Raw genomic sequence first — 16,507 nt, 5'->3', positions numbered from 1 at the left:
TATACAAACAATCCCCAGAAATAAACATGTTTTATTTTCTCTATTTCTGTCATCGAGACAAGCTTTTTATTAAACTAGGAAACTTTTATATTGAAGAAAAAAAATGGATTTCCTTTAAGAGCATCAAAATTTCAAAAATCTAGATTAGTCCTTTTGTTAAAAGATCTTAATAACTTCTGGTTCCCTGGTCTATTCGATTTTAAAATTCAAACACATACCAATTTATATGGGAAGGAACCCAAACAAGAATAACCAACAAATAGAGCACAGAGCTACTCAACAGAAAAGTAAAGAAAAAGAAACATCTTCTATCAGGATAAAGCAGTACCAGAAGAAAGAGACAGATTTGAGGTGAAATAATCTCAGGATAGAAAAAAAAAGGGGGAATTGGGAGATTAGTATCAGACTAGTATCAGCTGTGTTGGACTCAGATGCAAAGGAAGGGTTAGAAGTACTCAGAAGAAAGGAGATAATGAGATTTTCACTACAAATGAGACAAAAATAAAATCGCTGAGGCAACAAGTGAAAATGACACCAGAGAAAAATAGATTTGAGTAATGCAGTAATTGAGTTCCAGTCTAGAAACTAGAACTAGCTGTGAACTATAGGCAGGAATGTGAAGTTACAGAAGGTATTCGCCAAATACTCTGCATTGCCTTTCTGACATTTAGGAGGGCGTCCCACTCCTGCCCCTCTAAACTGAAGCACAGTCACGTGACTTGCTGCGCCAATGAAATACGAACAGAGGCTTCACAAGTCACTTCCAGGCAGAGCTTTAAAAGCTAGTGGTCCATTCTCCACTGTGCCTTTCCACTGCTTCGGTGCTAGAAGCATGGGCACGGGCGGTGAAAGCTACTCAGCCTGGGTGCTTAAGAGACCCGTGCAGAGTGCCCCTGCTGACCTGCTTTGGCCACACAGCCTTAGCAAGAGATTAACAGCAAGGTGCAGAGTTTGGGGAGGTGTTTATCACCAAAGCATAACCTGGCCTAGTCTGGCTGATGTAAGAAGCAAGAGATCAATAACCACATGGGGTAATTCTACTTAGATAAATGCACTCCACAGAGAAATAAAACACTGCAATTATGGAAGATGCAGATGATGAAAAGCACATCTATAATGAGCAGAAATAAGACCCCCCCCCAAAATTACTCTCCTCTAACAAACAAATAAAAATAAGAGAAATTTCTCAGACGGCCAAATCAATAAACATTTCTTACTAATTTTGCTATTCCTCTGCCACCTCTTTGTTTCAGATAAGTTTTTAAAAAATTTTTATGTTCTTCCTAGTTACTCTGGTATTATGCCAATATCTCATAAAAATAAAACACAAGGTAAGCGCCTTGCCCACAGCAATAATTTAGAGAACAGGATAGGACTTGGCCACCAATTTTTACTTCTGTTACCTAAATCCTGTAATACATAAAACCCTATCAGAAAAAGAAAAACCCTATTAGAAAAAGAGCAAGATTTTAGCTTAAAATTTTGTACTGAGGTGCCTGGGTGGCTCAGTCGGTTAAGCATCGGACTTTGGCTCAGGTTACAGTCTCGTGGTTTGCAAGTTTGAGCCCCACTTCGGGCTCTGGGGGGTGTCAGGGCAGAGCCTGGAGCGTGCTTCGGATTCTGTGTCTCCCTCTCTCTTCCCCTCCCCTACTCGCACTCTGTCTCTCTCTCAAAAATAAACAAACATTAAAAAAAATTTTTTTTAAATTTTGTACTAAAATGATCTTTGTGATAACTCAGGCAGCACATTTCACTTGTGAGCATCGTTCACACATTAAGAAACATGAAAGTTTACAATTTAGTTGCTAAATAACTTTCCCTTACTCATTAGCAAATCATCTCTTTCTAGTGCCTGTGATGCACAAAATATTCTACATAGTGCTAAAAGACATACAAGAGTCTAACACACTCTTCCTAACTCCCCTCAACTCGGACTGAATAAAATAAGCACCCAGAATTATAAAGCAAGGTGGTGTGCCAAAGGAGACACAAACCAAGAGGAGAGGAAGGAGAGTGCACAATTGCACAAAGCTGTCCAAGAGACTCTTTCACGAAGTAGATGAATTTAAAAGTGCTTTTGGTTTTCATTACATTTCATTTTTAATATTTCTAGTAGCAAAGCTATTATAATCTTAAACACGCACATATTTCAAGGTACACATTTATAATACATCTCATTAGTTAAACCTACATACCAAATAACATCAAATTGCTTAGTGAGATTGGAGCACTGTCTTTGAAAACATCTTTTTGGAATACCTCTATATTTCAGAAATCTAAGACCCAACTAAAAGTTTCCAACGCTTACCTCTGCCTCCAACAGAAAAAAATTGTGTGTTTCCTACTTGCATAATAATGAAATAACTAGTAATATGGCTGCTGATGGTGATCAACATTGGAACACTTATTACACACTGAGCACCGTCCTACGTGCTTCACATGTATTAGCTCGATGAAGCCCTCCGGTACTCCATGAGCCAGGTGCTATAGCACCAACCCAATCTCACAGCTAGAAAAATCTAGGCACAGAGAAGACCAAAATAACTTATCGAGGATCACACAGCTAGTAAGTAGAAGAATTACTCTTCTGCAATTTGGCTCTAGAGCCCGGGCTTTAGCCATTACAGTATATTATTACACTCCTTGATTATTTAGCAAAGTCTTTTACTTAAAATAAAAATAACCTAGCACAACTTAAGTGTCCCTGCCAGGAATTTAATGCAATTTCAAGTACATGTTAGTCTTACTAAGAATGATCCATTTCATTTTTATGTGTTTTGTATTACTTTAATTCAGTAAGTATATACTGAGCAGAACATATTGAGTTATGCCAGGCACTGTGTGGGATAAGAAAATGAACAGACATGGTTGCTGCCCTGCCCTAGCTTACGATATAGTGGGAGGAATATATCAGCCGCTAACTAAACATAACATAGGAGGAATCTGGAGACAGAAATATGAGCAAGATACTACAAAAAAAAGAGTAATTAATTCTGAGAAGAAAAAAATCAAGATGGTGTCAAGAAGGCAGAGTAAGAACTGGCCTTTGAAAACTACCAGGGAACAGCAGTCAGGGAATAGTGGGAAAGAGCACTCCCCACTGAAGAGACAGATTAGCCAGTATTCATGTTCTAAAAGTGCCTTATAATTTGGTAATTAAATGATGTGATTGGAACACTGGGTAGACAAAGACATATAATGAGAAATTGTTACTAAAATTAATTAAGAGACAGATCATTTCAATACTGTGCTAACGAGAAGACCCATTCTATGTCTGTGAGAAGATCCAATCAGTCTTTTAGGATAACTCCAGTACGGCCCGAAGATTGGAAAACCAAGACATGACACAAGAAATGAGGTAGAAAACAGCATACTGTGACATTAATCTAAGTGAGAGTTTATAAGGAACTGTGCCACTATAGCTTTGAGGATGTACATAAAGGGGGAGATACGAGAGATAACTTAGAATCAAAGAAGATGGCAAATATCAGGAAAACGAAAATGCCAATAATTAACATGTGAAACATACCTAAGCACTTTCATAAAAACTCACCAAGAGTATCTACAAAGAATGAAAAAAGTTTTATTTTCAAAACGGTAGGTTCAAGTGTCAACTGGACATCCACGTAGAGAAGATTCCTAGTTTGAAATACGTAAGAGAAGACAGAGATTTATAAAACCTACATTTTATAAACACACAGAAGCCTTTTCCAAGTTGTAACTAAATGAAAGCGTCCCTTATATTGTGTGGGAGAATGGCGGAGATACTGGTTCACTTTACCTGTTACATATGCATGTTAATAAGAACTGAATGGAATATATAATTTCCAAACTCGAAGAGGAGAAAGTGGGATGAGGCAGGAATAAAGCAGCAATCCACAGGAATAAAAGGTAGAGGACAGAGAATACAGTCACTGGTACTGCAAGAGCATTGGATGGTGACAGATGTGACAAGACAGACACTTGTGGTGAGGACAGCATAACATATGATCTTTTTAAGTACTGTACACCTGAGACTTATGTCACATTGTGTCAACTGTACTTCAGCTTTATTTTTTTTAAAAAAAGCAGGACTCCAATAGGAGGAAGGAAAAGGAAATGAAAAGCAAAGATAAAGCACTGAAAAACATAAATAAAAAATAACACAGTAAAAATGAACCCAAAAATTATCAGTAATAATGAATAAACACATTGACTTCAAAGACTCAAGATCAGAGTAAAAGCACAAAATTCAGTGATCTGCTATTCATCAGAGATATTCAAAATACAGGAGCATGTATAAAGGCTGAAAATGAAGATACAGAAGATACGTGAAGGAAGTAACAAGTGGTCATCTTAACAAAAAAGAATTTAAGGAAAAAAAGACAGAATTTAATGATAAATGAATCCAGTCAGAAGATATAATAATCATACACCTATATACCTACACGTTGCTAACACAGCCTTTGAACAAAACAAAAATCAAAAGAATTCCTAGGAGAAATTAACAAAACCAAACATCATGAGATTTCAAAATATTTCAATAACTAGATCACACAGATTAAAAAAAATTAGTTAAGATACAGATCATTTGAGGAAGACAATGAATAACCTTGGCCTAATGGAAAAACTTCAGAACCCATGGAAAAAATAATCATTTTATTATGTGTAGAATAGTCACAAAAAATGATTCTACGTTACACCAATACGAAGAAAGACTTTACAATTCCAAAGAGTTAATATCAAATAGACCATATTCTTTAACCACAATATTTATTAAAGTTTAGAAATCAAGTTATAATTTTATTAAGTCCAAAGATTACTTTTAGTGACCTAAAGCAATACAATTACCTTGTTGGCGCTGAATTTTCCAATTTCATCCAGATCCAAAAACATGTCCAAGTCACATCCCAATTTCCCAAAACTGTTCACCGAAGAGCCAAAGGGTCTGACAGTACAGTCCAGGAAATACGCAGCCGCTATATCTTCAATAAGAGAACAGGTGAGGTATCGGAGCTTAGTGTTCTCCTCTGTTAACTGCAATTCCTTCAGCAGAGTGTTCAGCTGATCATCTATCTAGCTGGCCAAAACAAAAGCAGCAACATATAGAAAACGTACAGGTCACATAAGATAGTTGCCATTTTACTTCTAGAGGTTCGATGGCTTTGGAGACCGAGCTGAAACACATGTACTTTTTTCCTTCCACCCTAAAAGCAGATGTTTTAAAAATATCCTTTAAAAAGGACTGAGGAGTGATGATGATGATAATAATAATAAAGTGTAAAACCATAGAAAAATAAAAAAAATAAGTAAATGAAAATAAAAATACAAATGTTGGCACTTCAATCCACAACTAAATTGTCAGCATCTCTGTGGTTGGGGCCAGTAAGCAAAATTTTGGTATGTTTTATAGGTAATTCTGATGAAACAAGTTTAGGAGTCAATTGCTAGTCCAGACCATGATCCATTTATTCGGCAAATGGTTACTAAGTCTCTACGGCTAATGGTCAACCGGAGTATGGTTAGTCAACCAGTCTGCATATAACCTGGGGATCATCTGCCCAAGTCTCTAACCTACTCAAGGAATCTGGGTATTCAATATTTAAATAGAATACACTCAAGCCCACAGCTTACGCACCCTGAGAAAATATCCCTCACAATGTCTTTGAGGATTATGGAGACAAGGTAGCTGGTGTGATCTGAGTTGTGCTGTATGTGCAAAATACACACCAGATCTGATGATTTTTTTGAAACAAAAACCTAAAATATCTCATTAATAACTGTATAGTGATTATATGCTGAAATGCATATTTTAGATTTATTGGGTTAAATAGTTAAATTAATTTCAAAAAAAAAAAAAAGGACTGAGGAATGATGACATCAGCAAAAATCAAAACCACTACATTTCTTATGCAATATGTATAAAGTATTGTTTCAGGAAAATGAAAGTAGTTAAAATGCTCCAGAAAGAGGTCAAAACAACCACAAAGCTAGACATTTTAAACAAAGTTGGGGAGGAAGAAGAACCAATGTTAAAGGCAGGAAACACAAGAAATAAGCAATGCTTCAGGTAACCAAGGCCCAAGATCCCTCAACTCCTCAGAATAGTAATCCTGTATCTTCACCAGAAAACTGGTGTTAAAAACATCACCTTTTGAAACTGTGCACTGGAGTATTTAAAATAAAAATCATAGCTTCAAATGCCCATATTCGGAAAAAATATTGAAAATAACTGAACTACGTGTTCAAATCAAGAAAAACAAGTAACAGAGAGTAAAGAAAATGTGTAAGGTTAGAAATAAAATTTTTAAAATTAGAAAATCAAAACAAAAAATAGCACTTTGATCAAAAACATGAACTGATAAAGCCAAAACTAACACAAACAATGTTAGGGCAGCAAAAATAGATTAAATCAGAAATGAGGTTTTTTTTTTTTTTGAGATACTTCTTATTTTTGAGAGAGCACAAGTGGGACAGGGGCAGGGGGGGCATGTGGACAGAAGATCCAACAAGCTGACAGCAGTGAGCCCAATATGGGCTCGAATTCAAGAACTGTGAGATCATGACCTGAGCCGAAGTTGGAAACTCAACTGACTGAGCCACCCAGGTGCCCCAAGATACTTTTACATTTATAGAAAAATGCCAGGTACAACTATATGGCATTATGTTGACTGAAGAAAGAAAACCTGAATAGTCCAAAGGCTGAAAACTCTGTAAGGCTGTGGTTACTTGCCAGGCATACAAGCAGAGTGTGGGGGAGGAAAGTGGGGAAGGACTGCTTTCACTTTTCACTCAACATATTCTGTAGTCTGAATATTTTATAAGAACCTATAATAAAGAAAATAATGTCAAACACACACACACACACACACACACACACACATATTTTTAGATACTGGAGAAGTATACCTACAAACTTACACTTTCTGCGTAACAAAGTAACTCAAGAAGCTTCTTGCTAGAAGGAGGTGCATGAATACTACATTGTACACGTGACTGTTCTGAAGTCGGGTTTGACGGATTCTTCGTCTTTAAATTGAAGACACGTGATCTGAATGGAATTGCAGCCTCTGTGCCCATACTTGGAGTACGAGTTCCATTCTGCAGTGAAGTTACACTTTCCTTTTGACAAAATTCTACAACAGCATAAAGACCCTATGCCAAAAACGTAAGAAAAAACAGAACACATCTCAGACTGATATATTTTAAATAGCATTTTTGCTCAAATTTCCAAACAATTATTGTAATACTAAAAAAATATTGATTTTTTAAATTTACAAATGATATACTTCTAACACAAGCACTGGTTTTAATCATTACAAACAGATTAAGAAAAGGAACACTATAAACTGGTAACAGTCAACAGAAGCTGAAAACAATGATGAAAGAGAAAATTAAAAGGCCAAACAAAAATCCCCTCCCCTTGGACGTTATCAGTAAGATAAGAGACTACTTAAAGGATTCAAATAATGGAATCAGTCAGTTATAAATTACTTATAATCCCATAGTAATAATGCCATAAGGATTTTTATTCTCCTATAAAAAGATCATTAAAGAAATTTAAAGAGAGATGTAAGATATCAAAAGAGCATCTAAGTTTACCATACTGCAAATAATGAATGGAACGTTTAACTTTCAAAAGCATGAATGTCAGACTGTTTTTCAAATACTTACAAAGCTCTCATAGAAGAAATGATTATTAATAGGTCCATGTTGGGATAAATATTTTAGAAACTTTTTTACACTGATTTTATTTGGACAATGTATCAAAACGGTTCGCTGTGCCTGTTCTCGTCTTTCTTTCTGCACCTCAGAGAATGTCTTTTTGGGAGTCCTGCCTTCAGAGCCTATGAATGAGACAATATTTCCAACACATAAACACACACACACAAATATAAAATGTAAAGCATATTTTGATAAGGTATATACAGATTTTATAGCTGACTAAAACCACTTTATCCAAATCTCATCTTCTTTCTTCTTCACCTGTAAAAGAATGAAGCTATACTACTTTCGATTTTCATTTACCATTCTCCTGTAATTATCACTAATACTGTCCACTTTCCCAGTTTTGATTTACTATATTCAATGCAGAGCACTGAAAAGAGAAATATCCACAAAGTTTTAAAAGCCAAATCAGGAACGTAAAATCACCCGTTTAACACTACCCCAAATACGCACATATAAAACCTGTACAAGGTTGTAACATACCAAAGCCTAAAAGAAATTATTATAAACCTGAGTGTAAATGAGAATGAAGTTTAGAACTTTAACGTATTGGGGTACCTGGGTGGCTTAGTCAGACTCTTGATTTCGGCCCAGGTCATGATCTCAGGGTTCTTGGGTTCGAGCCCCGTGTCAGGCTCTGCATAGACATTGTGGAACCTGCTTGGGATTCCCTCTCTCTTCTTCTCTGCCCCTCCCCCACTCTCTCTCTCAAAATAAATAAATAAACTTAAAAAATAACTTTAATGTATTAAAGTAAGTTACTGTTGTTTTTCTTTGTCATGGGTCTTGATCTAGCTCAAACAATTAACAGTGCGTTACCAACTATCTTGTGCTGTGTATCACAGGTACATCAACCAATTTAAAACTCAGCTGCTGTCCTTAAGAATTCATGGTAATTTTACTAAAGAAATAGGGGGTAATTTCTTTTTTCATTCAAAACCAAACTAGGGCTGGGGGCTTTACCATCACAGGAAATGAAGACAAGAGCTGTAACAGTCAAGAATTAGATATTAATAATCAACTGACCACAAACGAAGAATCAACAACCAAGCATAAGGAAAAAGAAAATCATTCGAGTTCTAAGAGTGTATTAAGGCCAAATGCTGAATTTTAGCAACATATTTTTTCCTCCAAGATACTTAACTTCTAGTTGGGTGGCCTAAAAGTGTTTCTTTTAAATATCTGGAATGGTAGATTCTAGAGATTATAAACCACCAAGTCTGGTAACAATACCCACAAAAAATTCCAAAGAGATTAAATAGGACAGAAAATATAACTGATAACATGGAAATCAGCAGATGCTTTTCGACTCCTTTCAAAAGGTTATAAAACTGATAGATCAAGGAATACTGCAAACACACTGTACCTTGATCTCAGCAAACTCCAAGACATTCTCATGGACAAGACAGAAATGTGTGTTAATGCAGTAAGAGCTCGCTGTACCCTAAACCCTGTTCGTTAGCAAAGGCCTGGAGGCAGTCTCCAGTGGCACACCACAGAACTCTTAGCCCTGACATACCCCACGTTTCTAACTGACCAAACACATGCTGAGTTTGATTCCTGCCCTCACTGTACGAGATGCTGAAAATACATCTCTTAAATAGGGGTCGACATCTCCATTCCGGATGCCAATTCTTTAACATCAATCTCTTGTTTCAAGGCCTGTATCACAACAGCCGGATTCCTCAAATGGTCTTATTCACGCTGGTCTTTTCCTTTTCAAGCCATTCTCTGGCGCCAAAGTGATCTTTATAAACCAATCTTTTAAAAAAAGTCGTATTCTTTGACTTCCCTGCTTCAAACCTTTCAATAGCTTCCCTACTGCATTCAAGATCAAGCTTAAACCCAACAGCATGGGGATAGTTATTGGCATTTTGCCCCATCTCTCCTCTTCAATGTCTACCATTTCCTCCTTCTGCAGTGTTCACTTAAGGTACTCCACACACTGTGAACTTTGACTATCTTCTTGTCTCTGACTGGAATGCCCACCTTCTCATTTTCTGCCCCGAACACTCCCATTCATCCTCCCATAGGTCTGCAAAGACTTCTGACTTTCCATGGTAGGTATCTCCTCCACCTCCGTATTACCTTACTTCAACATCTGTGAAAGAACGTAATTCACGGTGTTGTAATAACTTAACAATATGGAAGAATATCTGTCTTCCAGATATTGAGGACAGGGACTATTACTTATTCACTGTGATCTCAAGTCCACTGACAGTCCTTCCAATTAGTCCCTATTTCCTTCTTCTTCTTCTTCTTCTTTTTTTTTTTTTTTTTTGATATAGGCTCTGCCTAGACCACCTCACCCACTTTTCCCTTTGTAACTACCACTTACGCATTCTTGTCTCTGATTTTTATGGAGTCCAGACTGTTGCCTAAATGCTTATTGTAAAAGTAAAGTCAAATTATTACATTTTATAAAGTTTAAGTATAAATCCTTCCCTAGTTCTCTGCCCCTAATAACACTCAACCATTAAGTTTGGTACCTATGTTTTCATACATTTTTAAGGCATATACAAATATTTGCATTTCTCCACAGATAAACATTTTTTACACAAAATTACCAAAATCATATTTCACATTGTTTTATAATATGCCTTTAAAAATTTAATACACTGGGGATATCTGTATCAGTATATGTCTACCTCATTTTATTTTTTTTTTTTAAATTTTTTTTTTTCAACGTTTTTTATTTATTTTTGGGACAGAGAGAGACAGAACATGAACGGGGGAGGGGCAGAGAGAGTGGGAGACACAGAATCGGAAACAGGCTCCAGGCTCCGAGCCATCAGCCCAGAGCCTGACGCGGGGCTCGAACTCCCGGACCGCGAGATCGTGACCTGGCTGAAGTCGGACGCTTAACCGACTGCGCCACCCAGGCGCCCCTGTCTACCTCATTTTAAAAGTAACTGTGTAAAAAAAAATAAAAGTAACTGTGTAAATATTCTTGTTAATTTATCACAGTTTAGCCAATTCTCTACTGATATTCAGATGGTTTACCTCCTGTCACTATTACAAACAATACCGCAATATCATCTGCATACGATGTCTTTGATTTTTATGCAAGTATATCCCTGCAGCTGATCCCTAAGAAAGAGGAGAGACTGAATTTAAGATTGATAGAGAAGTCTGATAAAAGATGAAGAAATCTGCTTAAAAAGCTGGGAGAGGTACAATCTAAAGTATTTACAGCTCTGGCCTGAACAACAGTAGGTAAAAATGATGAGGACAAAGTTGTGAAGGGGGGACAAAAAGTTCAGGAAGTTTAAATGTAAAAGGTTTATCATAACCTTTTACATAAAAGGTTTATCAAACCTGCGAGTAACACAAAGTTGAGACTGAAAAGTAGTAAGTGCCAATATTTTATGACAGACTCAATTTCAATGGTCTTGATGACATAATCTGGTAAGCATAAACTTAATAAAAAAAAACTAAGACTAAATACTGTCCTGCACTTAAAATCGAAAACAACATCGGGGCACCTGGGTGGTTCAGGTTAAGTGCCTGGCTCCTGACTTCGGCTCAGGTCATGATCTCACAGGTTCATGAATTCCAGCCCCACACCGGGCTCCGTGCAGACAGTGCGGAGCCTGCTCAGGATTCTCTGTTTCCCTCTCTCTCTGCCCCTCCCCTGCTCGCTCGCTCGCTCTCTCTCAAAATAAATACACATTAAAAAAAGATAAATAAAGACACAATGACATAATAGGGAAGAAAATTAACCTAGCAGCAGTTGCCATAAAAGAGGCCCAAAAGTTTGATTTGATGAAAGCTCAAAATGAGTCAAAGCGACGTCTTCACCTCTGGGATGTGCACAAGGAATGAACAGATATATATACATCTATAAAATTCCAAACTTCATGGAAACAAATGTTCTTAAAAACCCAAATTCAAGGGATAACAGCATTTCTTTCCTATTTACTGGTCAGGCCACGTACGGAGTATATGTTCTACTGTGGCCATAATGGATATGAAGGATACTGATGAAACAGAGACCACCTGGCGAGGAGTGGTAAAAGGTCTAGAAGCTGACAGAGAATTACTGTAGATTAAGCGGGATTTGCAGCCTGGAGGAAAACTAATGAGAACCCGAATGCTGTCTTCAACTCTTCACAGCAAACCCTCTGTTCATGCAGCACTTCAGTTTTCCAAGCCTCTACAAATACGCTCTATTTCAAATCTCAGAATAAGCTTTGTGATGGAGCAGGTATCATTACTGGTAAAAAAAGAAAAAAAAAAAACTTGCACAAAATCAAATATCTAATAAGCTGGATAGCATCTTCTAGATTGCCTAGCCTCTGTCCCCCTTGTTTAAGTGATAGCACACCCCTGCTGGCAGGAAACCACTCTATGAGGTTGTGGGGGGCTGTCAATATTGTTATCCTACCTAGGATACTGACCCTCATCCCCTCGGAGAGACTAAGATTATCAGACTATTTTGGAAAGCTCTTCTTGGTCCAAGGGGTGGGGGTGTGATCAATCAAAAGCTCCTTCTCAGAATTCTTCAAATTTAGGTATAAGATTATCTTATTCTTCCCTTTGGAAAAGGCTATACGCATGTAAACTTGAAGCTGCTGGTGGTCACGCCTCCATGCAGAAGAATCTGAGATAAGGAGGCCACCAAAAAACAGCTCAAGAAAACACTACCGCACATTGACCGTATCCACCCAGTTGACCTTAAAGCAGTTGGCTCTTTCTGGAGTTTGGTTACATGGGTTGGTACATTCTCCCCTTTCTACTTAAGCTAAGTTGACTTAGCTTCTGTCACCTGCATCCCAAAGAGTGTAATACACTATATACACTATATATTCTTACTCTTAAAATCGGGGTTCTTTTCCACTACTCAAATGAAAGCTATGTCAAAACTAACATGGAAATGGGAAATTAGTAGATTTTAGCTCATTACAAACATTTTCAAACCATTAGAACCCAACCAAAAGATGGAATTAGCTGATTTATGAAATAGTGTGTTCCTTGTTACTAGAAAACATTACTGGGAATGTTTTCCAATGAGTTCTCACATTAAATGCAAACCTCAACTGGATATTTCCCAAGTTCCTTCCAATGATAAAATTTTATGCTTCTGAGTATTAGGTGCAGTTACTTCCTTCTCTTTTTAAAAATGGAAAAGAAATTCAAATGATGATTTTGGTGCACACCACAAGAGTCCCTGTATATTTAGCCAGTTATATGATACAAAATGAAACACATTTTCTAACAAAAACAACAAAGCTGTACTAAATGAAGAGTACAGCCTTGGAATCAGGTTTTTCCTTATCACTGCTACTTAATAGATGGATAAGTTTGAGCTAGCCACTTGGACTAGCCTGTTTTCTCATCTATAAACGAGTAATAACTCCTTCCATACCAACTTTACAGAGTTCTATTTTCTCAAAGAGCATATGAAAATACTCCCAAATTTAAACCACTATTCAGATGCTAAATTAAAACAGCTTCTTTGGCAGAATTCTTACTCAAATTTCCAGAGTTACTTAAGAATTTTTAACAGAAACAGCTTCTACCAAAAACAATCCAATCAGTATTTCCACTCCCTGTCAATACGACCCTTTATTTACAGTCTGAGGAGAAGAAAAATCCTACCATTTATTTTAGGAGGGAACATTTTACTTGTCCAGCCTACTATAAAACTACTACCAGAAGTAATTTTCTCTCTTAAAACTACAGCTCCAAGAAATGGTAGAAATAAACATTTTGCCTATTAACTTCACTCGAGATCTAAATTAACACGATATGTAACCTTACACAAGTTGCTTGGTTCTTTTAGCCTCTTTCTACACCTGTTAAGTGGAGACAATGAAACATTTTTTGCTAGATTGTTTTAGAAATTGTAAAGAAGATACAGCTCTTGGGGGTCACAACAGGGCTTCAATAATACGCAAAGAAGCATATAAATTTAGAACGTCTCGGGGTCGGCAGCCTGTTCCAGTGAATGCAAACCCGTTACCAGGTTACTAAAACGGCCAAAACGATAAATCAAAAAGCAGTAATTTTCACAGGCAGAATCCTACATTCGGAAGCGGGGAATACTGTTAACTCATTAATGCTTCAATACACCCGTCCTCCAACAGCTTGTAAATCAGATACATTTGTGAATGAAGCAACTGACCGATATGTGGCATCACCGTTATCACTGTATTTTATCAAAGTATAAAATATAAGCAAAGTGTGCTCGTGGCCTGAACTTCACAAAGATTTAAACAACTTCATTACTGTGCACAGGCCTCCCCGAATTAACATCACACCCCACTACTATCCATGAGCAACGTGTGACTCTAAGTTCCCCTAGTGAGATTAGAGGAGGATGGGACACAACCTCACCCTATTGCCAAAGGCTCCTCGGCCGTGTCCACGGGCCACGCGCTCGCCCGCGATCCCAGTCTCTTCCCCCTTCCCTCGCCCGCGGTGGGTCGCGGCTACAGAGCAAACCGAGGACACGGCGCCATCACCTGTCTCCACGCTCCCCGACGACTGCTCTTCTCTTTTAATTTCTGCGGCCACAGTTCTTGGGCAACTGAGAAGCCTGTGGATAGGACGCAGCACTTGACTTCTCTGAGCACAGAGGGGTAAACTGGCCAACAACCCCACAGCGCGAGCCGCCATTGTCAAAGTAACAGGCAGGAAGACGAAAAGGGCACCTGGCTCCTGCGCGTGCGTGCTGAGGAGTAAGGAACGGGAAGCCTAGAGGGTCAAACTGGGCGAAAGTTGCCGGCCTGAAGATGCCTTTGCTTTCAGATTCGTTTCGGTTTTGCTCTCCCACGGTTCTCTAAAAAGAAGAGCCCCCCGTAGAACGAGCCCACCACCTACTCTTTCAAATAGAGTCATGAAAATAGAACCGGACCTCAAAGTCATAGGGAAGGAGCACTTATTTGGGAATCTATACTTAAGAGTAGAGTAAGTGATAACACTTTTTCTTTATCAGACCTTTACACGTACTGGCTCTCAACCCTTACAACAAGCCTGTGAGATGGGAGCTATTATTATCGCCGTTTATTTACGGGGAGACTGAGGCGTATGCAAGATAAGTAACATTTTGTAAAGTTACACAGCCAGTCCGGGACAGAGATGGGAGTTAAACCTAGATTACCTGGTGCAAAGTTTTTCTTTTTTCTTATAACAAGTTTACTGAGATTTAGTTCATATTCTACACAATTCACCACTTTAGGTGTCCCATTCAGTGGTTGTGAGTATACCACAAAGTTGTGCAACAATAGGCATAATCATTTTTAGAACACTTTCATCAGCTCCAAAAGAAACCTTGTGCCCATTAGCTATCACTCCCCCAGTCCCCACATTCCCCCCAGCCCTAAATAACCACTTATCTACTTTTTGTCTCCATGCTTTTGCCTTTTCTAGACATTTCATAGAAATAGAATCATGCAATATGTGTTTTTTGTGACTGGCCTCCTTCACTTGGCATAATACTTTCAAGGTTCTTCTATGCTGTAGCATCTATCAGCACTTCATTTCCTTTCTATGGCCAAATAATAGTCCATCACATGGTGTTAAAAGATAAGCTGGGGCATATTAAAAATTTTAAGAGATTGTTTGAACAAAAATAAATTCAAATCAGGCAACGTCCAATCTAGCAGACAGAAAGGGTGTTTATAGGCAGAAGGGAAGACTTGAAAATATAAATGAAAGATTTTCACAGGCAGAAGAGAGCAGGAACAAGGAAGTAATAGTGAGCAAAAAACACACTGGTTTGCATAAAGTTACTTTCCTTTAGGGGATGTCCCAGTTTATCAGTCAAATAAACTGGTTCTAATCAGGTGAGTTCTGATTGATGGGCTTAAGATTCTATTTCTGGGAGAGTTGAAACTGTAATTAGGTTTTGTTTTGGTTACATGAGGCTTACACAAGTGACTCTATCTGGGGCCTGTTGTCTTATTTTTAACGATGGATATGCCACATATGGTTGCCCATTTCTGTTGTTTCTGTCTTTTGGATATTATAAATAATGCTGCTATGAACATCCATTATCAGTTTTTGTATGAACATATGTTTTCACTTCTCTTGGCCATATACCTATGAGTAGAAGTGCTGGGCTGTATGGTAATTCTGTGTTTAATCTTTCGAGGAAATGTCAGGCTATTTTCCAAAGCAACTGCATGATTTTCATTCCCACTAGTAGTGTAAGAAGTTTCCAATTTCTGCACATTCTTACCAATACTTGTTCTTTTCTTTTTTTTTTTTTTTTTTAACGTGTATTCATTTTGAGAGACAGAGACAGAGCATGAGCAGGGGAGGGGCAGAGAGCAAGGGTGACACAGAATCTGAAGCGGGCTCCAGGCTCTGAGCTGTCTGCACAGAGCCCGATGTGGGGCTCAAACCCATGAACCCGTGAGATCATGACCTGAGCCCAAGTCAGATGCTTAGCTGACTGAGCCACCCAGGTAGCCCTTCTGGGTTTTTGTGTGTGTGTGTGTTTTAATAGCCTTGCCAATGGGTATGAGTGGTATCCCACTTTTGATTTGCATTTGATGAATGTTGAGCTCTCTTCATATGATTATTGGTCATTTGTGTATTTTCTTTGGAAAAATGTTTATTCAGATCCTTTGCCCATTTTTAACTGAATTATTTTACTACTGTTTTAAGAGTTCTTTACATATTCTGGATATGTCTTTATCAGATGTATGATTTGCAAGCACTTGATCCTATTCTGTGGGTTTAACTTCATTTACTTGATAGTGTCCTTTGAAACATAAAAGTTGATTTTGATGAAATCTAATTTTTTTTCTTTTGTTGCTTGTGTTTTAGTGTTATATCTAAGAAACATTGC

At 37.8% G+C, this 16,507-nt stretch overlaps 1 protein-coding gene and 1 long non-coding RNA gene across 2 annotated transcripts in view; one reads left to right on the top strand and one right to left on the bottom strand.

The window, feature by feature from the left end:
* Window positions 1-14,355, bottom strand: part of LOC115518063 (mitochondrial poly(A) polymerase) — a 32,437-nt gene extending 18,082 nt beyond the window's left edge. The window contains exons 1-4 of the mRNA XM_030321283.1: window positions 14,175-14,355; window positions 7,654-7,826; window positions 6,901-7,134; window positions 4,831-5,055 (exon numbers count right to left, since the gene is read on the bottom strand). Of these exons, the coding sequence (XP_030177143.1) occupies window positions 4,831-5,055; window positions 6,901-7,134; window positions 7,654-7,826; window positions 14,175-14,328 (786 nt within the window). The 5' untranslated portion in view covers window positions 14,329-14,355. The remainder of the gene's footprint in view (window positions 1-4,830; window positions 5,056-6,900; window positions 7,135-7,653; window positions 7,827-14,174) is intronic.
* On the top strand, window positions 107-6,449 carry LOC115518064. Its single transcript, XR_003970161.1, has 3 exons — window positions 107-187; window positions 4,211-4,216; window positions 6,439-6,449. It is a non-coding gene; the product is annotated as an uncharacterized LOC115518064 (long non-coding RNA).
* Window positions 14,356-16,507: the final 2,152 nt, after the last annotated feature.

The sequence above is a fragment of the Lynx canadensis genome, chromosome B4 (genome assembly GCF_007474595.2).
Source record: "Lynx canadensis isolate LIC74 chromosome B4, mLynCan4.pri.v2, whole genome shotgun sequence".
Lineage (NCBI taxonomy): Eukaryota > Metazoa > Chordata > Mammalia > Carnivora > Felidae > Lynx > Lynx canadensis.
The sequence above is the reverse complement of the archived record's forward strand: the minus strand, read 5'-3'. Positions and strand labels throughout refer to the sequence as shown.